General features: G+C 48.3%; 1 protein-coding gene across 10 annotated transcripts in view; it reads left to right on the forward strand.

Annotated features, from left to right (window-relative positions):
* Positions 1-19,470, forward strand: part of PRKAG2 (protein kinase AMP-activated non-catalytic subunit gamma 2) — a 248,359-nt gene that overhangs the window by 177,502 nt on the left and 51,387 nt on the right. For 5 of the 10 annotated variants that reach the window (XM_046020199.1, XM_046020200.1, XM_046020202.1 and 2 more), the window contains one exon: positions 14,331-14,400. In XM_046020199.1, the coding sequence (XP_045876155.1) occupies positions 14,331-14,400 (70 nt within the window). The other 5 variants (XM_046020205.1, XM_046020208.1, XM_046020204.1 and 2 more) reach the window with 4 other exon arrangements.

Consider the following 19,470-nt stretch of genomic DNA (forward strand, 5'->3'; position numbering starts at 1 on the left):
TAGTCCTTGTAGACACTGGCTGCTCTGTGGGGAGGGGAAATTTGATCCTGTTTAGTGACAAACAAAACTTCCCATGACTCGTGTCTTGCACGTATGACTAAATCTTCCAACCCAGGTTCATTATGAGTTATACACCATCTTCCTTTATTATCTACTTTATGACCAAAAATTACAATAAGAAGGAAACTTGACCCACTACTCTCATGCATGTATGTGTAATGAAGTTGGCTTTCTTGAAACAATGATCCCCTCAATGACAGCTGGTATGTCTGTGATAGTTCCTTTATTTTTTTTAAAGATTTAACTCATTTGTTTGTCAGAGAGAGAGTGTGTGTGCACAAACGGGGAGCGGCAGGCAGAGGGAGAAACAGACTCCCCGCTGAGCAGGGAGTCCAATGCCAGACTTGATCCCAAGAGCCCAGGATCGTGACCTGAGCTAGCGACAGACACTTAACCAACTGAGCCACCCAGGCGTCCCAATGATGCTTCGTTTTAAAACAAGCTACTCCTGACCCATTAAACTATTTTCATTACCCAGGAGTGGGTCACACTCTGTGGTTTTGTACCACTGGTTTAGACTAGGTTCCTTATAGGCTGGTTTCCAATATTCTATTTATAGTAGATGTGCTCGTCCTGAGTGACAAGGGGCCGTTTCTGGTCAAATGTAAGTGTCTCTTCTCTTTGGGTTTCTTGACTTGTCTTCTCGCTTCCTTGAGAGGACTCTGTCTCCTCGTTGAAAGTCCCCCCCTTTGCCCATGTAGATGCCAACCCTGGAATTCTGGCTCTCGGTGCTGACTTCCTTGTTCTCCTAGAACAGTGTTCCCAAGGGGGAAGATGACTACCACTAGGAAATGCAAGATGATTTTAGGTGGTATAAGGAAGAACATTTTAATAGCTACATATTTGTGTATCCGGGGGGAAAAATATATTCAGAACATCATACTGCTGATTTCCTGGTATTGTTGCCTAAAGACTAATTTTTTTTTAAATCAATTTTGAGTGACTGTACGTTGACAAAATGGCACCTGACTGGAGTTTGGGAAGCAGAGCAGAAGAACCCAGACCCTGTCGTTCTCACCCAACATGGCACACACTGCCTGCTCACTCATACTCACGGCGACCCTAGTAACCTACCTAAGGTACTTCTTGGATGCCCGATCGACATCGGAAATTCGCTGGTTTACCCCAGCATTTCTCCTTTCTTCTTACCTCAAACTGGCTCATCCTGTCAATTTTCTCCAATATCCTAGTCTCTTCTATTTATCTCCTAACCTAGAAATATCAAGTCCAAAACTCTTTTCTTTAATCTCTGCGATAACTTCTCTGCGTAGCTTGCTTGATGTTTACATTCATTGTAAAAACATCGTAAACATTCTTGTTGGTTCCAGGCGCTCCCATATCTATCCCTTTCCACTCGACACAGGTATTAAGATCTTTTGATATTGTCCAAACAGTCAGAGAAGATTACATTTGCCCTTAGAATCCTACCACATGAAATCTAATTCCATCATCTTAGCTCCCAGGCGTCTCCGCAGATCTGTCCTTAATTTCTCTACAAGAACACTCCGCTCTCCGATAAAGGCCATTCCCTGTCTGTGTCCTGCAAATGTCTTTGCCTTTAGAGTTTTTACTCTGTTGTGGCCACCACCTGAAGTGGAGTCCCCTCGCTTCCTTCCAGTGTGCGTCCAGGCGACTCCTAAGAGAAGCCCAACCTCTCCAAACATTCCTTAGCGTTTGCACACTGTGCCGGTGCTAGAGTTGCTTGTTTTTTGTATGGTTTTCTTTTTTACTTAAACTGCTTGGTCGTTTTTTTTAAGATTTATTTATTTATTTATCTGACAGGCAGAGATCACAAGTAGGCAGAGAGGCAGCCAGAGGACGGGGCGGGAAGCAGGCTTCCGGCAGAGCAGAGAGCCCAGTCCCAGAGAGCTCGATCCCAGGACCCCGGGATCATGACCTGAGCCAAAGGCAGAGGCTTTAATCCACTGAGCCACCCAGGCGCCCCTGATTTGTAATTTTTTTTTTTAAGATTTATTTATTTTTGAGAGAGAGAGTGCGTGCGCACACGTGCGAGCTGGAGGAGGGGCAGAAGGAGAGAGAGAGAGAATGTCAAGCAGACTCCCCACTGAGCGTGGAGCCCCATGAGGGGCTCCATCTCACGACCCTGAGATCATGACCTGAGCTGAAGTTGAGTCGGACGCTTAATGAACTGACCCACCCAGGCGCCCCCGGCTTTATAATTTTTGACAGAAATACAGTTTTCATAATTGGGCTAAAACCTCCACCCAATTAGCCTGTCACCTCCTGAGGGCAGGGCCTAGATCTGATGTAATTCCCAAGTATCATGTAGGAGGTTCTGGGCTGTAAAGTACCAGAAAACTCCAAGTCAGAGCGGCTAGAATGACATCTGCTGCCTCGTGCTACAGCTGCAGAAGTAGGACAGGCCCCAAGCAGGGGGAGTTACAGGCTTGCTCGGTGATGTCACCAGGACCCAAGCTCTTTCTCGGCCGTGGCTTCAGCTGAGGGCTGGTCCTCCCTGGCAGTCAGGGCCACAAGTAGTCGGTGGCAAGAGTGGGATGGGGCAGGGTCATGCATGCCCGGGCTGGTGGGCCGCTGTCTTCAGCCGGAAGCTCTTCCCTTTACTCTGGGACAGTAAGAAAGACTGTCACCATCAAGACTCGTGTAAGGAAAGCGTGTGTGCTGTGATGAAATTCGGGGCTTATTCTAGGAAAGAAGGTGGTGGGAGAATGGGAGGATGGATGCAGTCGGGCAACCAACCGGCAGTTTCCCGCACAACGTAACACAACACGCCACACTCGGAGGTGCGCTGTGCTGATAGGGTACGCAGCTGAGGGCAAAGGGGCTACCTGTGCGTATCTATTCATGCCCGTATACACACGTGTACTTACTTATGTAATCCGTAATTGCATAACATTCATACATAATTCATAGTCACAAATATAACATCCTGTAGAGTATGAGAAATACTATGTCTTCTGAATCAAGGAATAAATAAGATGACACATTTAGCCAAGAATCAGAGTGGACATATAGCACATTAAACATATAAGAAAAGGTTGAGACTTAGGGGCACCTGCGTGGCTCAGTCAGTTAAGCGGCTGCCTTCAGCTCAGGGCATGACCCTGGGGTCCTGGGACCAAGTTCCGCATCGGGGTCCCTGCTCAGCGGGAAGCCTGCTTCTCCCTCTTACACTCCCCTTGCTTGTGTTCCCCCTCTCTCTCTGTCAAATAAATAAATGAACTCTTTAAAAAATAAAAAAAGAATAGGTAGAATTATACCATATCACAGAACTACAACATAAAGAACTAAAGATAAGAGGCACTAGATGACATGACTACTTTGGTGGAAAATCCTAAGTAAATCAACAAAACAGCCCCTAGAACTTACAAGTAAATTTGTCAATGTCCCAGGGTACAAAGGTAATATACAAAAATGAACGATATCTTTATATGCTAGCAGCAAATTAAGAAATTCCAAAAGCATCAGAAAAATCCCGTAAGATACTAGGGAATAAATTTAGTAAAAGATAGGTAGGACCTCTGCGCTGAAACCCACAAAAGATGACTTAGAGAGATCAAAGACACAAAGGAAGGGAAGGACTCACCATGGTCCTGAACTCAAAGGTCTGGCCTTGTGAAGAGGGGAATTCTTCCCAAATTGACCAACAGATCAGATGCAATCCCAAACCAAAATTCCAGGAGGCTTCTTGTTGTTCTGAAGTGTATGTGGAAATGCAGAGGGCTTAGAAGAGCCAAAGCAGTTTTTTTAAATGAAGAACGAAGTTGGAGAATGATTCAAGACTTAACCACGGAGCTACAATAATCAAGAAAGGGTGATCACAACAGAAGTATAGATATCGATCATTGAACAGAACGGAGAGGCCAGAGTTAGATGCCCAGTGTGTAGTAGGTTGATTCTGGATAAAGATGCTGGAACAATCTTTTATTTTCATTGGGGAACATAAAGTCTTCTTAACGAACAGTGTGGAATAACTAGATATCAGCATGAGGGGAAATGAACCTCACTCTTACCACACATCATAGTAAAAAAATTAAACCAGAACAGATCAGAGGCCTAATATAAAAGTCAAAATATAAGAATTCTAGAAGGAAATATTGAAGAAAATCTTCACAATCTTGGGCGTGGACAGGGCAAGGATTTCTTAGGACACAGAATGGATGAATCATAAAAGGGTAGATTGGATCTTATCAAATTTTTAACATTTTCCTCTCTGACAGACACGGTTAGAAACATGTGAAAGCATTGACAAATGGGACAAAATGTTCACAATACATGTATCAGAAAAAGGGTCCGCTCTGGAGACTCCGCTAGGCTAGGATCCATTTCCAAACTCATGTGGTTGATGGCAAGACTCAGTTCCTTAGAGAGAAGACCCCAGTGACTTTCCACATGGGCCTTTCCAACACAGTAGTCTGCTTCATCCAAGCCAGCAAGGCACAGAGTCTGATGGTAAGACGGAAGTCCCAGTCTCCTGTGGCTAATCGTGGAAGCTGACAGGCCATCACCTCTGCTCGTTCTGTTGGTTGGAAGCAAGTCCTTAGGCCCAGCTTACACTCGGGGAGCGGGAATTACACAAGAACATGAGGCCCAGGACGTAGGGATCATCAGGGCCATCCTGGAGTCTCCTGCCACATTCACGGAACTCAATTTGGGCGAAAGAAATCCAATCAGAAAGGAGGCAAAAGATGTGTATACTCATTTCACTAAAGAAGATACATGAATGGCCAATAAACACATAAAAAACGTATCATTAGGCCTCAAGGAAACGTAAATTAAAACCATGAGGAGAAACAATTACACACCCACTAGAATAACTAAAAAAAAAAAAGAAAAGAAAAACAAAAGGACCATACCAACTTTTGAGGAGGATACGCAAGGAACAGAGTTAATCACACGGGAAAGGTAAAACACAGCCCATCAGCAAAACGGGCTGTTTGTCACCTTAAACATATACCTCCCATGTGACCCAGTCATTCCACCTTTTGCTGTTTATCCAAGAGGAATGGAGTTGGGTCCATGCAGTGATCTGACCGTGTTCGTTTATAGCAGCTTTGTTCACTGTGGTCAAAAAGGCATCCCCAAATGAAGGCAGACTTTGGCATATCCATGCAAGGGGGCACCACTCAGCAGCAAGCCGAACAGAGGACTGTCGTGCACAACCCGGTGACTGAATCTCAAAATCCTGATGCTGAGTGACAATCCAGCGGCAAACAAGTGTTCACCGAATGTTTCCATCCATATGAAATTCTGGAAAATATCTATGGCCACAAAACCAAGACCACCGATGGCCTTGTGATGGCAGAAGGAAGGAGGAATGAACCACACAGGGGCAAGAGGAAACATCTGGGGCGATAAAAATACTTTGTATCTTGATTCTAGTGGTGATTTTACGTTGGCTTATCAGACTATGCACTTGAAATGGACCCGGCTCTTGTAAGTAAATTATATCAATAGAAAAAAAGACACTGTCTTTCTTAAAGGATTAAGTTTGCCTTCAGCAGGCTCTGCAAACCACACATAGTTGGTCTGCTCTGTGTCCCGCATTCACATCAGTCCTCCTAATTAGCGATGTAACACTGTAAATAACGGCGAATAAAGATCGCCAAATTCTGCAGAGCCAAGGGCAGAAGAGGCAACAGAAGGATTAACAGGCCCCTTTGATTTCAGCTTGACTATTGGACTTTCTTCTGAGCACTTTACATAGAACAGAGCAGGAAAAAAATGGAAGTAGTCTGTTAATCAGTTCTGTAACTTTTCACCAATTTCTGGCCAGAGTTTCTATAAATGAAGGGATTAAAAAGACTGCAAACTTGCGGTGCCTTGGTGGCTCAGTTGTTAAACCTCTGCCTTCGGCTCAGGTCATGATCCCAGAGTCCTGGGATCAAGCCCCGCATTGGGCTCTCTGCTCCGCGGGAAACCTGCTTTTCCCTCTTCCACTCCCTCTCCCTCTGCTTGTGTTCCCTCTCTATGTCTTATTTAAATTTATTTATTTAAAATTTTATTTATTTAAAAATAAAATCTTTTTTTAAAAAAAGACTGAAAAACTATTATCAGTGGTCTGTTCTGGAAAGGCCTAATGAGTAGGCCAGTTGTAAGGGAAAGAGTAGAGAACCATGAAAAAGCCTTCTTGTGACTTTAGATCTTCTTTGTGTTACTTTATTTTTTCAAAGATTTTATTTTTAAGCATTCTCCATCCCATGCAGGACTCGAACTCACAACACGGAGATCGAGAGTTGCACACTCCACCGACTGAGCCAGCCAGGAGCCCCCTTTTGTGTTGCTTTATAATAGAAACCCAGCACAAAGTTTACGGCTTGATGCATTAAAAATTGAAAGGATGGGGGCACCTGGGTGGCTCAGTGGGTTAAAGCCTCTGCCTTCGGCTCAGGTCATGATCTCAGGGTCCTGGGATGGAGCCCCACATCGGGCTCTCTGCTCAGCGGGGAGCCTGCTTCCTCCTTCTCTCTCTGCCTGTCTCTCTGCCTACTTGTGATCTTTGTCTGTCAAGTGGATAGATAAAATCTTTAAAAAAAAAAATTGAAAGGATGATTGAACTTATTGAGCAATACTTGTTTTTTTTTTTATTGGCAAAGTATTATAGGACGACAAGAATTATCAAGAGACTAGAATATATTTAGCGGTCAGTAAGTCCTGTCAAACACAAACCTAAATAAAAACAAATTTGGGTTTACTTGTCTAAAAGCAAGAGAAAAACATATTTCAGACCCTGACTCCTGGGTCCACAGAACCGGAACTTGGGGAGTTACAGACTAACCCTGTTATGTGTAGCGTTCCTCCTTCTTATCTTTGATGTGAATTTCTAATCCTCCCAGATATTTTAGTGACCTGCCTACCATGGTGCCCGGCATGCGACAGATACTAAATATTTGTTCAATGTCTGTCTTCAAAATCTTAACATTGTCTACTTTGGGGGAGTTAGATGATAGCTTAACAGAAAGAATCCAGGCAAAAGGGACTTTTTGGGGTTTAGTTCATTTTCATCATCTCTTATTTGATCGTCTGAAACAGGTTTTCAGCCGACTTTAACTGTAGAAATCGATTACCACTCTGAAAAAATACTGTGGAAAGATGCTCTTTAAAACCAACCGTACATAAATGTTAGGGAGGAACTAAGTTTATTTGGTAGTATCTGAAATTGTTATTTGGAAAACTATCAAAATGAACAAAACCTTTTCCCCAAATATACTGATTGAAATCGATCAGAAGAATTAATAGTTATACTGTCAAATAGGTTAAGTTTTTGAGTTTTTACCAAATCTCCACACCAGTTTTAAAAAATCAGATGTCAGGGTGCCTGGGTGGCTCAGTGGGTTTAAAGCCTCTGCCTTCGGCTCAGGTCATGATCCCAGGGTCCTGGGATCAAGCCCTGCATCAGGCTCTCTGCTCAGCAGGGAGCCTGCTTCCTCCTCTCTCTGCCTGCCTCTCTGCCTACTTGTGATCTCTGTCAAATAAATAAACAAAATCTTTTAAAAAATAAAAAATCAGTTGTCTTCACTTAGCAGAATTAAAGCTGTTGGGTGGGGATCAGAGCCGGCAGAGCTCCCCACTGATTTCCAAACCAGGACATGAAGTGCTGTGGCCGAGGCTCATCCTCGGATGGAATCTATTAAAATAAAAATATTTGCTGCAACCACTTGTTAGCAAAAGCACTTTGTTTTTTCTTCTAAATGTCAGTTCCATTGCTCAAGGGAAAGCGACTGTAGTCATTGGTAAATAGGAATGCGGTCCAGAAGAAACATGAGTAAATGGAAAGAAATCATCTGCGAACCCATTCATCCTAACAAATCAATTGTTTACCTGCCGTGTTTTCTAACTGATTGGCTAAGAATGATAATTCACTTCGCCCAGCGATTTCTGGACCAGCCACTGTGTGCCTGGCACAGGCGCTACGAAGATGATGGGTCTTCAGCGATGACGGGATTTGGGGAAATAGCTAAATAAATCCCAATCTTGTGTTAAGGGCCTCGTAGAAAGAAATAGGTGGGTGAGAGAAGCAGGTAACCAGGTGAGCTGTAGAAGAGGTCAAGAAGCAGGAAAAGGGGGCACCTGGGTGGCTCAGTGGTTTAAGTCTCTGCCTTCGGCTCAGGTCGTGATCTCAGGGTCCGGGGATCAAGCCCCGCATCGGACTCTCTGCTCAGCAGGGAGCCTGTTTCTCCCTCTCTCTCTGCCTGCCTCTCTGCCTACTTGTGATCTCTCTGTCAAATAAATAAATAAAATATTTAAAAAAAAAAGAAGAAGCAGGAAAGGCTTCCTGGTGAAGGCTGAGCCTTCTTCTTTAGGACTCATTCTTAAAGGGATGGGGAAAACTAGCCAAGTGTCGGGAGTACGGAGAGAGGCCAGAATGGTCAAACCCTTAGCGCTCTGAGCAGGAACCACGCAGCAAGGCCTGATCGTGGGGGACACAGAGAAAACTGGTAAGAGAAGACGAAGAAATGAAAGGACCCAACCCCTGCTCTGAGCTGAGGCGCTCACAGGGCATTCCCAAAGGCCCCCAGTGCCACTGAATAGTTCTAAACAGTGGGGGGGCTGGACCTAACAGGAACAAAGCAGTGTGTTTAATTTTTTTTTAAGATTTTATTTGACACAGAGAGAGACAGTGAGAGAGAGAACACAAGGGGAGTGGGAGAGGGAGAAGCAGGCTTCCCGCTGAGCTGGGAGACCGATGCGGGGCTCCATCCCAGGACTGGGATCATGACCCAAGCTGAAGGCAGACACTTAACAACTGAGCCACCCAGGCACCCCGAGGCTGTGTGTTTAAACACTGCCTCCAGCACAGAGATGAGATGAGACAGCGGAAGCCCAACTGACCATCGCAGGAGAGATGGAGACCGGGGTGGGCGGTGGGGGGGCTCCAAGGACAGGAAGACAGGTGGAGAGGACTCAGGACTACCTTCGGGGGGTGAGTTTGAATTGTCCATAGAAAATTCCAGGACAACACCAGGAAGCAGTCCCAAGCTCAGGCTTGCTGGGAGCTTGTGACTGAGGCTTGGAAGTGGTCCGCGCAGAGGAGGGGTCAAAGCTGGTCCCAGAGCTGAGCGAGTCGCAGAACAGGCAGCTCCTGTCCTGGCACTGGTGGGCGTCCCGTGCTACCTCCTCTTCCACACAGAGGACGCCTTTGTTCAAAGAAGACAGCGGGGGTGGAGGGGGGGTGCGGGAACGCCAGAGCTGCAGGTTTCCACATGCTAAATTATTCAGGAGCTACTTACCCAGTATTTAAGGTTGATTTATTTCCTGCAGAAGCTATTTAAGATAAAATAAAAGGTAAAGTGAACTCACATCCGACCTCAGCGCATCAAGGAAAGCTTTTTTGGCAGTCATTTCCTGAATAGGTTTTCCTGTCCGATAGTCGTCCAGAACACACCTAGGCACAGTTATGTAAGACAGACCTTAATAATTTAGCATTTCTCACCAACAGGCAAGTCACAATGGTAATGGCTCCCTGGTTGTCGGGCATTCGGTCAATAAAGTTCAAGTCCAGCCTCCTGCTCTGTCCCTGTCACGGGAGAGGGCGGCCGCCCAGGCTGGCTCCAGAAGCCTACAGAATCCGGGTAGAAATATTATGATCTGCACGAGGCCCAGCTAGGAAACCCCGGCTCCTCTCTACTGTGATCTGCCAGTTTCATTCTCGAGAGAGAGGAGACGGCATCACACGGGCAAAGCCCTTCTCGGCATCCAGAACGTTGCCCCAACCCTTCCCTCTCCTGGCTTCCTCGCCTCCCTGAAATAGCTCCCGTGGAGCAAGGCGTCTAAGTCCGTTGAGATCTTAAGAAAACCTCACCTAAACTATCACACGAAAGGGCACCTGATGGCCACCAACTTTCGATGGTGTGCTAACCATCCGTCGCGTGTTTGACCCCGTCGCCGTGTCTGTGCGTGCCGGAGACGGTCCGCAGACCCTCGGATTCCTGAAACGGGCCTGGTGTATTGTGACAAAGAGCGGTTCCATCTCTGAGATGGCTCGCTAAGTGGAAGCAAGCTACGGAAAGGAGCTCTGCCTCGCTAACCTGGAATACAGGGACGCTTTTATTTCCATCTTCCGGGACACCTGGGTGGCTCAGTTGCCTACCTTTGGCTCAGATCATGTTTCTGGAGTCCAGGGATCAAGTCCCACATCGGGCTCCCTGCTCGGCGGGAAGTCTGCTTCTCCCTCTGACCTCTCCCCTCTCACCCTCTTTCTCTTTCTCTCTCCCAAAGAAAAATAAAATCTTTATTTCCATCTTCCCCTGCACACCCATGATCAAGTGGAGTGAAGCCTGAGAAACTCACTGTAATTTGTTTTAATTTCCATTCTCTCCCAACTTCAACAGCAACGGGTACAGGACTTTTAGTCTCAGGACCCATTTGCACGCTCTCCGCCTCCAGACACACATACTCCCATTTATGGCCCATTTCTGCCTGCCCCCACCCCCAAAAAAACAACTCATCCAGATTAGAGGTGAAATTGATTGTGTGCCCAATAAACACCAATTAGGGATTTGTTTTATAGTTATACTGGAATTACTGCAAGAAACTAAACATCAATTTTTCAAAAATGAGTATGATTGACACTTCTACTAGGTACCCCCGTGTTTGTTTGTTTGTTTTAATTAAGCTTTTAATTTTGAGCTCACTGTAGATTTACATACAGTTCTTTGTAAGAGATGAGTGCCCTCTACCTAGTTTCTCCCAATGGTAACATCTTGAAAAACTAGAGTGCGGGACACAGTGAAACCCTCACACATAGCTAGTGAAAATGTAAAAAGGTGCAGCCCCTATGGAAAACAGTTTGGCAGTTTCTCAAAATGTTAAATATAGAGTTACCATATGACCCAGAAATTCCATCCCTGGGTCTATACCCAAGAGGAATGAAAACATATGTCCGCACAGATCCTTGTCCTTGAATGTTTATAGAGCAATATTCACAATAGCCCAGAAGGGAAGAACAGCTATATATCCATCATCCAATGAATGGAAAAGCAACATGTGGTGTATGCATACAATGGTATATTATTCGGCCAAAAAAAAAAAAAAAAAGAAGGAAGTGCCGATCCATGTTACAACGGGGATGAACCTTGACAACAGTACGCTGAGTCAAGGGAGCTCGAGCTCAAAGGCCGCGTATTATGAGAGTCCAATTCTATGAAATGTCCAGAACAGGCACATCTACAGAGAGAGAAAATAGCTTAGTGGTTGCCTAGGGCTGGGAATGGGGGTTTAAGGGAGTGACGGGAAGTGACTCCTAGTGGGTACAGGGTTTCTCTTTGGCATGATGACTTCCCATCCCCACAGTGATGCAGAAAGGATCCTGTTTCCTGTCATCCTCGCCAGCATTTGGTGTTGTCACTGTTTTTATTTTGGCCGTTCTAATAGGTGTGTGGCCACAGTATACTCTGGTTTTAATCTGTAACCTCCCTAATGGCTGATGTTGTGGAACATCTTTTCACATGCGTACTGCCATTCCTCTTTCTCCCTGAGCTGTCTCTTCATATCTTTTGCCCTATCCCGAATTCTAACTTTTATTGTTCTATGATTGAGTTTTGAAAGCTCTTTACGTGCATCGATGCTAGTTATTTGTCAGCTGTGTGGTTTCACGAGTATTTTCTCCCACTCTGTCTCTTGTCTTTTCGTCCTCTTTCCAGGGCCTGCCACAGAGCAGACATTTCTAATTTTAATGAGGTTCAGTTTGTTCATTTTACCTTTTATGGATCATACTCTTGATATCAACTTGTACCCTTTGCCTAGAAGATCCCAAAGATGTTTTTTTTTTCCTGCAAGTTGTTTAGTTTTACATTTTATTTTCAAGTCCATGACCCAATTTGAGCTCATTTTTGTATAAGATGTGAGGCTTACGGGGAGGTTTATTTTTTTGCCTACCAACCTCTGCTCCAACGCCACTGTGTTTGCACCTTCCTCAAACATCAGTCTGACATATTTTTGTGGGTCTATTTCTAGGTTCCCTATTTGTTTCTATTGACTTGTGTGTCTATGGCCCTACCAATACCACAAAATCTTAATTACTTCCCCTTCATTCTTCGTTTTCAAGATTGCTTTAGCTATTCTCCAGCCTATGCCTTTCTGTATAAATTTCAGAATAAGCTCATCTTCTCTACAGAAAATCTTGTTGGGATTTTGGTAGGAATTGCATTAAATGTAGAGATCAGTCTGGGGGAGAACGGACAACTTTACTAATCTGGGTCTTCCAAAACATAAACATGGGGTGTCTCTCCATTTATTTCGGTCTTCTTTCATTTCATCCACATATTGTAATTTTCCACATACACATCTTGTACATGGTTTAAGTGTGTACCTGCACATTTCATTTCCTTTGCAGTGATTATAAATTATGCATCGTTTTGAATATCACTTTCCACAGGTTCATTGCTAGTATATGGAAATGCAACGAATTTTTGTGTGCTGATCTTGGAGCCTATGACTTTGCTGAACTCACTCGTTCTAGTTGGGTTTGTTTTTTTTTTTTAAAGATTTTATTTATTTATTTGACAGAGATCACAAGTAGGCAGAGAAGCAGGCAGAGAGAGGAGGAAGCAGGCTCCCTGCTGAGCAGAGAGCCCGATGCGGGGCTCTATCCCAGGACCCTGAGATCATGACCTGAGCCAAAGGCAGAGGCTTTAACCCACTGAGCCACCCAGGCGCCCCAAGTTGGTTTTTTTGGGGGGGTTCTGTTTTGTTTTTCGGTAAATTCCTTGGAACTTTCTATGAAGACACCATTTCACCTGCACATAGAGATGGTTTTATTTCTTCCTTTGCAACTTGTATGCTTTTTCTTTCTCTTTATTGCCTTAATGCAGTGGCTGGAACTTCCGTACTATGTTGAATAAGGAGTGTGCAAAGAGGCCTAGAGCCTTGTTTCTGAACTTAGAGGGAAAGCATTCAAGCTCTTGCTGTTCAGGAAGACAGAGCTCTAGGCTTCTGTTTTGTTTTTGTTTTTCCTTACCTCCCCCCGCCCCCCTTTTTAAGCAGAAGCTTAAGACAGGGATTGGCCCAACTGAGATGACAGAGCAAAAAGGAGACTTCGGTACTTCCTCTTCCAGGCCAGGCTTGCAAGAGTGATAAAACTAGCTTCCTTTCAAGGGGTGGGTGTGTGGGTGGGGTGGGGGGTGCTTTACAGCCCTAATCAGCGAGAGAGAGCTGATCGCCGTTGGGGCCCCTGCAGTCCGCAGTGAGCAAAGGGCGCCCTGGATGGGGCAGAAATTGGCTGTCACGCAGGAGGGCCTCAGGGAGCCTGGCGCCCGTCTCCCCTCCCGCTGCCCTGCTCTCCGAGCGGCCCTGGCAGCCTCCCTGACCGCCAACCTGAGCTGCCGATAGGAGAGTCTCAGATACCCAAGATCCAGGGTGACAGGAGTGGCCTGGCCAGACCGAGATTTGTGTGAGCTCGGGGCCGGGGCTCCCCCGAAGTAGAGCCAGCTGTGAAGAAAGCGAGCACACGAAGGCTGGGTCACACGGAGAGCTGCCAAGTGCATCCACGATACGTTTTCCTTTTTTAAACAGGGAGCGAGGATGGGCAGTTGGATCTAAAATCCAAAAAAGGAAAGCAGTGCCCCCACCCCCACCCCAGCCCGGCGTGCGGGGCCCTCTCCCCGCCCGCTGCCCCCGGCCCCTCTCGCGGCCGCGTCGCCCCGCCCACCCGGCGGCGCGCCCCTCTCGCCCCACCCCCGGCCGGCCGAGACCACACCTGCGCAGGTGAAGCCCGCGGGGACGCGCCGGCGGGGGGCGGCGGGCACGGTGCGCGGCCGCGCGCGGCGGGGCGGGAGGGCCGGGCAGGATGGGAAAGCCGGCCTGCGCTAATGGCCGCCCGGCCGCCGCGGCGGGAAGCAGGGCCGCGGCCGGAGGGGGGCGCCCCGGCCGCCGTCGCGCAAGCCGGCCGCGGGCTCCTCGGGGTCCTCTTCCCACGCTTCCTCCCCGCCGGTCCGTACCAAAGCGGCCGGGGGGGGGGGCGGGCCGTTCCACTCGGGAGGGGCGGCAGGTCAGGCCGCGGCGCGCGCCACCTGCGGCCCCCCGGGCGGGGGCGGGCCGGGCCGGGGCCGGGGCGCCCTCTCGGGGCCGATGGGTTCCCTCTCCCCCTCTCGCCCCGCCCGGGCCCCGCCGCCCCGCCGCCCGGCCGGAGGCCCCTCCCCGCGGCGGCCCGCGCGTCCCCGCCCGCACTCGGCGCCCGCACCCCCGCGCGCCCCCGCCCGCGTCCCCGCCCCGCACCCCCGCGCCCCCGCCCGCGCGGCCGGGACGAGCGCCGCCGAGCGCATGTTGATCCCTGTCCTCCTCCTCCTCCTCAGGCGGCGCTGGCGGCGGCCCCGGGACCCGCGGAAGCCGGCATGCTGGAGAAATTCGAGTTGGAAGAAGAAGGTGAGTGCCCCCCGCCGGAACGCGCTCCGTGTCGTCGCCGCGGGGCCGGGCGCGGGGGCCGCGGGGTGCACGCCCGGAGGCCGTGCGGCCCCGGGCTGCCTGCCGAGCGCGGCCGGGGATGCAGACGCCGAGCCGGCCCGGGGGACGTCCGCAGTGGCCCGCGGGCGCCGGTCGGGCTGGAACCCTCGCCGGGCCCGGGAGGCAGCGGCGCCGGCCGGCCCTCCGCACCGAGGGGCGGCCCTTTTGTCCTTACCGGCCCAACTCGAAGGAGAGCAAGGTGTCACGCCGCGAAATTGTTGGTACTGCCACCGTGCGCGTCGAGGGAGCCCCCCAACCCTGTGGACGGCCCCTACCTTTAAATAACACGCTCCGGTTCCCTTATCTGTGTTTCCGAAAATACCACCAGCAGGGTGTGTCTGCTGGTTAATAGGGAAAGTTAAATAGCAACACCAGCGGCGGCTTAGTGCATTGGTCTGGAGTTCAGGTGACCCTGTCACTCCCATCATTTCTGCCGCCTCTCCTCTCGCTCGGCTTGTCTTTTTGCTGCCCTGGTCTCTTACTCGCCTGGATCTCGTCGCGAAGCTGTTGAAATGTGAAGGGGGAGAGTTTGTTCTCGGGCAAAATTAGCATCTTAAAAGCGAATCCCAGGAGCCTTCACCTGGATCTTATTTTGAAACTGTTAAAACTAGAAGGGGATAAGCTGGTCTTTGGGCAAAATTCGCATTTGAAATGGGATAGGATGGGCTCAAAGTCCAGAAAGAACTTCGCACAAGATGCTTGACAATTTGAGGCATTTATTTTGAAAGAACTCCACACTGCCTGGCGTACTTGCGTTATTTACTTGGTGACTTCTCTTTTTGCCCCGAGTATGGATAGAAAAAGCTCCTGGAACAAAGAATGTGCCATGTGGGTGCTGTCCCCTGTGCCAGCCTTACTCCTAATACTTGTGTTCATTTAATCAGGCGATCTCTTAAATAAGCGTACACGGCCAAGACGACAGTGTCAACCAGACAGTGTTAGGCCAGTATCTACATGTATTTTATGTTTTACATTTCCTGCAGCATTTCACAAACATGTCAGCTGGAAGCTAATGCATGCATAGTAATCGTCGTTAAAAGTCTGCATCCGTATTTATTATTAACCAGCAGTTACACGATACATTTCAGAATCTTACTGAGACTTAATTTGCATTTTATCCTACTGAAAAATAACCCAGTATCTTAAGTCGAATCCACCCCATTACTCATCAGTTCCGTGTCCAGTTTTGACCACTGTCCACAGAGCGGTATGGTGTGCCTCCCTGCCCACTGAGACTTTGTCTAAATCCTGGGGGTTTTCTTTGTCCCCGAGACCAGTAACGATGAAGAGTCTGTTACGTTTAAACTTTCTGCAGACTCACGTGGGGGCAAGAGGAGAGTGGAGAGCAGCTGCCTTAGCGAGGCGCCCACAGTTGTGGTGGAGAACGCGGTCCCAGCTTCACAGCTTAACTCCATTATTCCGCTCTGTGACTTTGGAGAAGTTACTGAACTCCTCCGAGCCTTCCTTTCCCTGTTTATGAGATGGAGCTGATACGGGGTGTGTCGAGGATTAACTGAGATCATCTGCGGAGCGGGAGTACAGTGTGAGTGCTCTGGAAGTGTTAGTCACTATTATTTTTAAAGTCCCATTAACCACTTTATCGAATTCATGGACTTTTTAAGGCTTTTATTAATGAATCTTAACGTAGAAATTGTTCTCAATGTGGAGCCGATGGGGGTTTTTTCTCATTTGGGATTTATTGATTTAATTATGTTGCATGTTCTCAAAGCTGATACACACAAGCCTTGTTTTCTTTTGCATTGTTTCTGCCAACATTATTAAACATTATTAACGTATTAAACCTAGGCATCTGAGAAAGGGGATTTCCAGTTTTCTCCCATCTATTTTTATCTGTATTGCTGTCATGACTTTAAAGCATGCTGAATCCCACAAATAACCCTGTCAAACTTTTCTAGGTTTTTAAGGAGGCAGAATGTTAAACACTTGCTTGGAAGCCGTTAGCAGAGCTGGAAGAAATAGTGTTGGCGTGGTTGTCTAAAATGCTGCTTTGTTTCTTTTGAACTTCATATTGCTTATTCATCCATGGTATGGAAAAACTGAGTATCAGGCAGAATCTTACCTACATTTATTTGGGGGTGTGCGGGGAGGGAGTCCTAACAGTTTGAGCCATTACACCTTTAAATATCCCGTGAACTGAAGTGTCAGCAGGCTCCGTGATAGATAGCTATTGAATGGGTCCTCATTAAATCTTTAAATTTCCTTCCCATCCAGTTCATGTCGTAATGCATGGCTTGCACTCTGGACACCCGGCTTAGATGGAGAGACATTCGCTATGCACAGAAACACACAATGACGAATATTTTTGTTATCAAATATTTTTCTATTTCCTAAGAAATTATAACTGATCCTCTATCTGTGAGAAACAGTTTGGGGGCCCTGGTGAAGTCAGAGTCATCTCTTAAAACGTCCTTGGCTTCTGGGAAGGAGGAAGAAGCTGTACCACCATCCACCGGGCCTGGTCGGGGTCATCTTTTGCCCGGGTTCTGACACCAGTGGCCTGCCCACTTTCGGCGGCCACCCCTTCCTCCCGTACCACTCTGACGGAGGGACCGCTTCCCTACGGTAAAGTCTTTACCCCGGGCTCGGATCTCTATAGAGGATAAGTGCGTGCTTCTCTTCGTGTGCAGCCTCACCACCTCCTCCCAGCCCCACACACCAGTGATCAGAAGGCGCTCTGTGCCAGAAATCACCAGACATCTTTTTAAGACGCAGGTACTAATTCTGTGGGTCTGGGGGGCTGAGAGTCTGCATTTCTGCAACACTTCCCGGTGCTGCTGCTTCATAGACCCGTCTGTGAAGAACAAGGCCCTAGAACAGGCCTCAGTCAACTTCTGCAAAGGGCAAGATGGTCTCTGCCTCTGTCACGGCTACCCAGCAGTTAGGGAGAAAGCCGCGGAAGACCAAACTCAAGCCAACAGGCCACGCTCCGGTGAAACTTTACTTAAAAAGCAGGGCGGTGTGGTTCCTGGAGGGGAGCTCAGTTAGTCAAGCGGCTGCCTTCGGCTCAGGTCATGGTCTCAGGGTCCTGGGATCGAGCCCCACTTCGGGCTCTCTGCTCAGCGGGGCGGCTGCTTCTCTCTCTCTGCCTGCCTGCCTTTCCCTCTGCTTGTGTGTTCTCTTTCTCTGTCAAGTAAATAAATAAAATCTTTTAAATAAGTAAAATAAAATAGAAAACAGGCTGGATTGGGCTCCCAGGTGTAGTTAGCCAGACCACTGCTCTGCGTGCCTGTCTTGGTGTCTGCGCGTTAGGGTGTCCCATCAGACTGCGGGTAGGACCTCCTCTTCCTCGGTCTTCCCAGTCTTCCTGACGCATCGTGGCTCTGCCCAGAACTCGCCCTCTTGTCGAGGCTGTCCCCCTAAATCCCTTCTGTGCCTCTCTCACGATTCATCTTGCTGTTCCCCGTGCCTGAGATGGCTGGGACGCCGTCTAGCGAGGACGGCATCTCCGTAAATGTTACCTTATGGGAGCCTGGAGAAGCCTCTGATTCCGTGTGTGCGGAGCGGTGAGAACGGTGCCTCACCCGCAACCGTGGCCGTATGTGTTTGCTCTTCCGATTTCTGATTCACACGTGAGTCATCTTTATGTTTGTTTTGTCCGGATTCATTGTCTCGGACTGACTTAATGGCAGGACCAAGCACAAGTACTTCATAGGGACCGAAACGCAACCCAGGAATGTGCTTTCCCAAGTGGATAAGTGCCAGCCGCTCGCTGGCGACTAGTAACTCTGTAATTCTGGCACTGCTTCAAGAACGTAACGCCCCTCGGAGCTATCTGTGTTCTCTCCCGGCTTCTCTCTTGTCCCTTCAGCTGTCACGGACTTTTCACTTATTTCGAGTTTTCAGTAACTTGCTGTGGCTGTCTCGTCGCACCTAGCTGGCTCTCCGGCGGCCTTCTCCCCTCTTCGTCTGACTCCTCCCTGATCCCAGACCGTCCTGGCTGTCCTGGCTGTCCTTCACCCTCACAGCATTTTCCAGAACGTACTCTTTCCAGAACTCACCTGCAACTCATTTTTCTAGCAAGGCTGGTCAGCCGAGTCTGCACGGATCAAAAGTATGCGAGACACAGGGGCCACCTTTTCAGGAGGGAAGGCATCTTTCAGTGAAGGGCCTCGGAGTTTCGGGCCCAGTTTGGTAATGAAGTAGCTGTGTCCTCAGATAATCCAGAGCCCCTTGGGGCTTTGCTGGCTTGTTTTGTTGTTGGGGTCATTGTGAGTTTTCCATCGGAAACAATGCCTGGCACTTGGTGAACTTGAACTTTTCCTTCTAATTCAAAAACACGGCCTCCAGCAACCAGCAGCCACCCGATAAACAGAACCAAACTTTGGTGCCCACTCAAACTCATTCCTTCCAAACTGGCGGAGCAAAGTGCGCAAAGATCGAGTCTTGTCCGGGGACCAAGGACCTGAGATGTTTCAGTGATTCGTGGCTCTCCAAAGGGCCACAGGACGTAGACGGATGTACAGTGTATCTGCGGTATTAAAGTTTCTTGGGGGTGGGACAGTTCGGAGGGAAAATGTATAAGAAATTTCAGATGGGGATTGGATAGTGAAAAAAGTTTGAGAAACACTGCTCTGACTTCAGGAAGAATTGTCTGTGTTCCCATGACCTGCCAGAGCACCCCCTTAACACCCGCCTTAGAGCCTCTGCTCAGTGAGGCTCAGCGGAGTCCACTAGGTGGGCCGCTGGCCCTCGTGTGAGGAGTGCTGACCTCTGGTGGCAGAGCTGCCCCAGTGACAGGCTCGTCCTCACCCGGTGGCCGCCCCTCCGCGATGATGATTGTTACAGACTATTAGAAGGGCTCTGATAATCCATCGTCCAAACTCTCCGTCCCTCCTGTGTTTACATACTTACCTTAGACGAGAGATTCTCTCTTAGTTATAAAAGTACTCACACTTTTACGAAACATTTACAATTCAAATCCTTTTTCTCCAGCTGGCCCCATATTTAAAACTTGCCACATCTCATAGATTT

Source organism: Meles meles, chromosome 10 (assembly GCF_922984935.1).
Source record: "Meles meles chromosome 10, mMelMel3.1 paternal haplotype, whole genome shotgun sequence".
Taxonomy (NCBI): domain Eukaryota; kingdom Metazoa; phylum Chordata; class Mammalia; order Carnivora; family Mustelidae; genus Meles; species Meles meles.